Source organism: Pseudopipra pipra, chromosome 14 (genome assembly GCF_036250125.1).
Source record: "Pseudopipra pipra isolate bDixPip1 chromosome 14, bDixPip1.hap1, whole genome shotgun sequence".
Classification (NCBI taxonomy): domain Eukaryota; kingdom Metazoa; phylum Chordata; class Aves; order Passeriformes; family Pipridae; genus Pseudopipra; species Pseudopipra pipra.
Genome location: NC_087562.1, coordinates 2,004,732 through 2,012,418, shown reverse-complemented (window position 1 = coordinate 2,012,418; position 7,687 = coordinate 2,004,732). Strand labels below are relative to the sequence as shown.

At 52.9% G+C, this 7,687-nt stretch overlaps 1 protein-coding gene across 1 annotated transcript in view; it reads right to left on the bottom strand.

Annotated features, from left to right (window-relative positions):
* Window positions 1-56: 56 nt before the first annotated feature.
* ATP6V0D1 (ATPase H+ transporting V0 subunit d1) overlaps window positions 57-7,687 on the bottom strand; it is a 33,737-nt gene continuing 26,106 nt past the window's right edge. The window contains exons 4-8 of the mRNA XM_064670775.1: window positions 7,284-7,363; window positions 3,544-3,621; window positions 2,758-2,934; window positions 1,939-2,016; window positions 57-1,435 (exon numbers count right to left, since the gene is read on the bottom strand). Of these exons, the coding sequence (XP_064526845.1) occupies window positions 1,274-1,435; window positions 1,939-2,016; window positions 2,758-2,934; window positions 3,544-3,621; window positions 7,284-7,363 (575 nt within the window). The 3' untranslated portion in view covers window positions 57-1,273. The remainder of the gene's footprint in view (window positions 1,436-1,938; window positions 2,017-2,757; window positions 2,935-3,543; window positions 3,622-7,283; window positions 7,364-7,687) is intronic.

Here is a 7,687-nt window from a genome sequence, read left to right as displayed (position 1 = left end):
TGGAGGCTCTGCCTGGGGCTGTGGGAGCAGATGCCCAAGTAAGCAGGAGAGCACAGTGCAGTAGGCAGATATTTATTGATGTAGAGAGGAGGGGGTCACAGGAAAACAAACTGCAGAGGTGACCACAGCACAAGCTGGGACAGAGCCGCTCTCCACTGATCCCTCCCCACAGCAGCATGCAGCATGTTTGCCACCAGCAAGGCTCCTCTGCTGCCATAGCACATCTCCCAGAACTTGAGTGCAAGTAAGAGCTAGCCAGGACAGAGCAGCAAGGAACAGGGCTGCCACACCATGGCCAGGGCTTGGCTCCCGCCCCAGGCCATGGACAGGCAGGGCCTGGGACATATCTGCCCTCGCTGGGGTGACCAAGGGCTGCTCTGTCCCACAGCCAGCTGTGCTGTACAGCTCCATGGCACTGCCAGCCTGCCCTCCACAGGTGAGGAGCTTGGATGTCTGCCCTGAGGAGGTGCAGGGGTCCATCAGCATCTGCAGAGACCAAAAGAGCCCTGGCTCTTGCATGGTTGTGACAGTAAACTGCGACCTGTGGGTCTCCAGGGGAGGAAGGGGCTCAGCCAACTTATGGAACCCTGTCCAGGGCAGCAGAGAGACTGATGAGAGCTGCTCCTGCAGACACAGCAAGGCTGCACGAGTGCAAACGCTGCCAGAGTGGGAGGAGTGTGTTCCACAAGCCCTCTGGCTCTGCCCTCACGTTCCCAGAGGCTCTGTCCCAATCTTGGCTAGGGCTGTTCAGTCCCTCCCAGGTCAGGGTTAGCTACAAGGGGATGCAGGGATTGCACAGCAGCATGGGCTACGCTACAGACCACACTCAAACTACATCTCACAGGAACAACACCGAGTAGGAGGCGTGCAGAGCACCGACAGAGGACCCCCAGCCATGGCAGACCTGACCCGTTCCTGTGCAGCGGTGGGACCCCCTTGGAGGCAGCTCCCCCCAGCTCATGCTCGCTCTGTGAGCGTAAGCGTACACAGCAATTAGTACAGGAACACTTGGACCACTGGACACACAACAGGAGGTGTCCCTCCTGCTGCACAGGGCCAACCCTGGGCCGCTGGTCCCTCCGGACGCCTCACAGCACACACAACTCAAACTTCAGCTTGTGAATAATTTAACTAGCAACTATACAGTTTCCTCATCTGATCCAGTTCCACAGATGGGACATCCCTGGAGTCTGGGCAAGGGACAACCCAGGGAGTTAGAAGGGGGTCCCTCCGGACTCCAGGGGCGGGAGGGTCAGGCAGGAGCAGAGCAGGGTTAGAAGATGGGAATGTAGTTGTCGATCTTGGTCCTGTGCCGCTGGGCGATGCACTCTGCGATCCACACGATGTTGCGGCACTCCTGCTCCTTCAGCTTCACAAAGGCGTAGAACACCCCGAAGTGGAACTGGTTGAGAAAGGCCAGCTTGTTCAGCTTCACCTGGGGAAAGCCCAAAGGAGGAGATGTCACTTGTCCACCTCAGATGGGAGGAGCTGGTCAAGGTAAGTGTGGACCCGCTTGGGAGGGTCCATGACTTCCCAGCAGGCTGGAAGGCTCAGCACAGGGATCCTGCTCTGCATCTCTCTAGGTCCTTAGTACAGCTCCAGCCTAAAGCACAGGGCTCAGGACAGGCTCTGACATTGAAGGGGGAAATATTTATACCCTCAGGTACCGTGAAAATCTTCCTTTCCCATGTAGTTACACTCTGGTTTTATTATCGATGGATCAAATATCCACAAGCAGTCCTAAAATGTGTTCTAATCTGTCTGGGTGAGAAACATTCCAAGCATGCTGGGCCCCCATTCCCATGCAGGAGCAGTGTGTTTTTCCTTCCCCCAAACCATGTTCATCCACAGCACTGCTAACAGGGCAGCACACCAGCTTGCTGCCACCCTGAGCTCTGCAAAGGGCACATGCCAAGAAGTGCCTCGGGTGTCACTCACCTCGTGCTCAAAGAACCGGTCTTCAAGAGTTTTGTCCCCAGGGTTGCTGCCAGCCCCTTCAAAGAGCAGCTTGTACTCCTGCAGGAAGGCATTACATGAGGATATATCCCATACCCAAGCCCAGCAGCACTTGGGGGCCCCCTGTGTCAGACAGGCCACCCTGTCAAGTCAGCAGAGGACAGAGAAGCCAAGAGTCCTTTGAAGAAGCCATATCGTCGCTTAGAGCCTGCAGGAAGGGGCATCAGGTGCAGCCCCCTCCATGTACAAACTGGAGTGCTTGGGCCAGGCTCCTGTGCCCACACACACTGGCGCATGCCCTGGCTGCTCAAGAAGGGGACACTGACCCCAAACAGGTCCCCAGCCTGCACAAGAGCAGCTTGAGGAACACAGACACATCCAAGCATGTGCTCCCAGGTCAGCGTCTCTCCTGTCACTGGAGCAGAGCTCAGGGCTGGAGATGGGGCACACCACTTCTTACTGAAGACACATTTCCACTCCCAAACCAGGCAAGGAGAGCCTGTCATTGCTGCCACACTAACACCTCAAGGGTTTGGTGGTGAGGGCAGTCCCCACACCCCAGGACAGGGCACAGTCTCCCAATCACCCCTGGAATGACAACGACGACTGACAAGCCAACAGCATCCCAGGAAAGCCAAGTCCGACTTGGCCAAGCAGAGCACAGGACCAACAGCAACAGCAGAAGACAGGCACCCCTCTCCCCAGGCTGTCAACCCACAAGTTCCCCCAGATCCCCGAGAAGCTCTGACCCAGAGCAGGTCCTTGTACCAGTCCCCATGGCCCTCACCCCAGAGCACTCACAGGGTAGTAGTCAGCAACGTTTTTGACTTGCTCGTAGTCATCTGCCCTGGCCAACTGAGCCAGACCCTCGGGGTAGAGCTTGCCACAGTGTGGGAACAGCTTGGCTCGGTCCTCCTTGGACAGCTCAGTACCAAAGGAGTTGATGGTGATAATGAAGGCCCTCCTGTCAGCTTCAAACTGCGGGGCAAGAGAGAGAGATTCACCTTGGGATGCAGCATCCTTACCAGAGGCCAGCAGATACCACAGCTGCTCTGCACAGAGTCATGTCAGAGGGCAGCATGAGGAGCCTGCCAGGATGTGCACAGCTCTCCAGTGCTCAGCCAGGGCAGGTTGCACGTGCAGGATCCCAGTATGCCCAGTAGATGATGCCTGGGGAGCAGGCAGGTGAGGAAATCCCCATCCCAGGCACAAGCCAAATCCCACCCAAGTCCAGGAGTGTGTTTCACCTACAGCTCCTGAGCCCTGAAAATCCCACAGCAAGCCTTGGCATGGAGACCTGCTGTGCCCTGAACAGCTCTGGTTGCTCTCCTGCTCGTTATCCATGTGAGAGGATGAAGATCTTGCCACAAAGGCAACAAATATGTCAACAGCCAGCAAGATCAGGACTGGGGAACTAAAGTTATGTGCAGAGTGTTCCTCAGGTCTCCCAGTGAGCAGGCAGAGTGGGCATGGGGTTGCTGAAGAGTATCTTGAGCATCCTTAATGCTGGCAGGCAAGCTGGGCCTGAACAGAAAGCAGTGAACATCACTACAATACCATGCCAGCTATGGGAGTTTCCAGACCTACCTCCAGGATTGGGCACATGGCATCTGCTGTGGTGCCTCCCAGCGTCTTGCAGAACTTGTAGAAGGACTCCAGGTAAGCCTGGAAGAGAGAGGGCAGGTGAGCACTCTGCTACACAGCTTCATCTACTGCCCCACAGGGCCCTTCAGCAGAGGACAGGAAGCAAGCAGGGAGGATCCCAGATGCTCTCTAACACAGCACAGGAGCTCTGGCCCCATGTGAACTTGCCCACACAAGGACAGTGCTTCCCCAGGAGCTGCAGACATGACGGGTTGTGGTTGGGTTCGTTCGAGTGACTGCATGAGCTTACTGTGGGTAAGATCCCCGGGCAGCAAGGCCAAAGCCTATTTTTCTCCTTTGAATCATCTAATTCATTTACTGAAGTCTCACGTGGTTTCCTGACCCTGCTCTGGCCTCCACAAACGTGCCAAGCCACACAACCATAGCTGCAAGACCTACACTCAGAAAGTACCGCTGTGTAAGCAGAGTCAAGGGATGAGACAGGACATCTGTGAAAGAAACCAGCCATCCCCTCTAATTCTCTTTTCACACTGCGGCCTCTTGGTCTCCATCCCAACTGGAGCACTGCAGAAAACATAAGGCCAGGGACAGCAACGTTGCCTCCAGGAAACGTAATCCTTTGTGGAGATGTACCGTGATCCAGCTGGAAGATGACTCTGTGTCCCAGGGGGAGCCTAGGAAGGCTGTGCATGGCTAAAAGTACCATTCGGAAATAACGTTCTCAGAAGAAGTGATGGTGTGATAAAGCACTTCCCTGGGCAGAGAGCTGCAACCAGAGTCTCTTCAAAGGGATGGAATAAAATGATGCTGAGACATCACAAATCTCTGCTTTGTCACAACAACTCCTGGACTGAAGACGGACCAAGAATGCACGTGTTGGACACTCTGAGCACTAGGAAAGCACCTGGATTACTGTGTTCTGTAAATATTTGTAACCACACAGTGCAAGAGGAGAGTACTGGGGTGAGCATCACACAAAGAAACATCCTCTCCAGCACTCGCCACTGCTCAGGTGGAGGAGAGCATTGGCCTGCAGTTACCACAGGAATAAGGACATGGATAATGGACTTTGTTTGATGCTGACGGGAGAGGGAATGTGGATAAGAGGTTCAGTTACTACCTTTGCCCTTATCAGAGTTCACACACACTTTGCTTTAGAAGCAAAACCAGGTGTACTCAGATATGCAGCAGTGAATGAGGATCCAGTACCAGAGACACCTTGGAAACACAGGAAAACAGCCACACTGGGTGCCCTCCCAGTGACAGCAACTTACAGAAACTCTCTGGTGTCCTGAAGCCCTTATCCCAGGAATGGGGGTTTCTTTGCATTTAATGATCCTTAATGGACTTTCACTTCCATGAACCGCCCCCCCTGCCTCCTGCCAGCCTCATTTGTTGTCAAATCCAGCTTATAGGAAGACCTGTGGCCTGTCCATCCACATTGATTCTTCCAACATTATTTGTGGATACCACCACAGCTGGGAATCCTTCCTTTTCCAGGTGAGGAATCCTAGCCTTTCTTTTTGTAGTTTTCCATACAGAAGTCATCATACCCAAGCCTTTAAATGAGTCCTCCTTAGCACCTTCTCCTACTCTGCTGTTCATACTTGGAGATGAGACGAACGAGACAGTGTCCATGTCAGAATGTTACAGATGGATGCAGCAGCACAGTGATATTTGTGCAGTTCTTTTCTACTGTTAGGAACATGTTACCTTGTAGAGAGACACTTGCTTAGGTCAATCACTATCCAGGATTCCATTTAGTAGTAGGAAGGAACAAGGAGACCCTTGCTGTACAAGCACAGTTAGGATTACCTCCTTGCCTCTCCCATACATCACTCCACATTTATGCACAGTAATTCTCCTGCTTTATTTTATTGCCCAGTCACAAAGCTCCTTCAGCTGGTTCCTACAAGAAGGTCATCAGAAAAAGGCTAACAGTCAGCCAGCTTCACTTCAACATATCCACTGAAGAGGTGGAACAGAGGGAATAAGCACTGAAGATAACAATGCCAGGACACCTTCACTGTAGGACTCGGCTGCTGACCACCCTCTGCACTAAGCACTGACCACTTTCACCCTCTGCTCCTCATCTTAACCATATTTCCATTGAGAACCTTCTCACTTGCCACTGCTAACAAGAAACCTTTGTAATGGCTTTCCTCCTCTAAATCCTGCTCAAACCTTCTGTCAACACACTCAGAGATTCCTTCAAAAAACCTCCAGCATGCCTGGGAGGCAGCATTTCCCCTTCCCATGCCAACAGACACAGGCATCCATCCCAGGCACCTGCCTGCTTCTTGGAGCAACTCTCTGCAGATTCCACACCTGATTTTATTTCCCTCATTTGCATTGTGTTACATATTTTCCAGTCCTTGGGGAGAGAGGTGGCTTCAAGTGAGAGCCTGTAAGCAGCAGTCACCTTTTCCACCCCTGCAGCCCTGTGATTTGTTACGGATGGAGCCCCTGGGGAACACAGGGGCTGCTCTTTACCCAGCACACACCAAGGGATACCAGGCACTTATGCTTCTATTTGGGGGTAGGAAGAGCAGAATGAAAAGCAGCATAAAAAAAGGAGATGGGAAAGGACGTGGCAGCTGAGACCAAGGAGATGCCCCCCCCCACCTCCCTCCCAACCTGTTTTCCCTGTGCTTGGTCTGCTCCCTGTCTTTCCCCTCCTGCCTCACCTCAACAGGCAGACCTGTGCCCTGCATGGCTGGGGGTGTTTATGCACACAGCCATCCCTCCCCGTTACAGCAAAGGCCAGTACATGCCAGAGGCCACAGGCAGCTGGGCATGACTGCTGACATGCCACTCCTTCTCCCCTCCCTTTGCCTTCTTCCCTTCACGCCTGACCTGCTCTCTGCCTCTCCAAACAGGCCACGGCTTCCTTGGAAAACAGAGGTCACACTGACTGCAGGCTGGCTGTGACCAGCCAAAACAAGGTTGACAGATACAATCTGCATCCCCCCCTTGATCCAGAGAGTCGAGATGGAGCGATAGCCACAGCCTGCACATAAACACATGCTTTGACACTGCCTGCTAAAACCAGATGGGGCCTGCAGAGGAGATGACAGCTCAGGACAAGGAGATCCTTAGCCCCTTCACATCCCTGTGCCAATAGTCTGCCCCCCCAGCTTGCACCTTTTACACTCCTCTACCACGAGCATCTAACCCCAACCACAGCCACGCAAGGCTTGAGCAGACTGCTGGAGGGTCTTCGGAGAGGGCTCAAGACAGGGAGCCAAGCCCATGGGAGTCCTTCAACCAAGCCTAAGATGTAGTCATTACAAATGCAGTTAATGACACATCTGAACTCATGTAGTGAGTTCTCCTGCCTGCCAGGGGCCTGAGCAGATTCAGTCAAAGGCAAGATCTCCTGCATGGACTCTTGAGGATTCCAAAAAAAACCCCACTCTGCCTAGTCATGGTGCCCTGCCTCAGCAGAGCCGTGTGATTGGATGTCAGGCCCCTCCAAAGCACTGTCTTTACTTTCCAGTGGATGCAACTTGGCCATGTTTAATCAACACTCCAGGGAAGAAAAATAGTGAGAAAGCAAAATTATTTTTATGTCTACTCCAAAAGAAAAACACCCTCTTGTCTTTGGCTGAAGAAAGGTAGCCTAGGTTGGAGCTCCTGACCCAAGACAGAGCTATAGTCACACCAGGAATAAACAGGGAAGTTAAGTTAGCATCTCTTTCCCTTCCCAGAGACTCATTTACCTTATACAGCGTGTTTCGAATGATTTCAATGTTCATTTCATCCAGGTCCTGTTCAGATATGCAGTCTTGGAAGAAAGCAGCTGAAACAGAGCCACAAACAGAGTTAGCACTACCCTAACCAGACCCATGCTCAGCACCTTCCAGACTCCTCAACAGTACCAGGCAGAAGCACACCCTGTGTTCAGCTTGTCCCTCCTAGGCCTGATCCTTACCTTCAGCAGTCACCAAACTGCCATGACTCAAAACCTCAGGCTCCACCATGGTTCCCTAGGCCATAACAATTTTTGGAGTTCTCACATGAAAATCTTTGCTGACCCCTTAGTCCTATGGTTTGGCTAACAGCCTACTCCCAGCAGAAATTCTCAGCTCTGGGCCCCAGCATCAGTGACAGAGCAGCAGTCTGC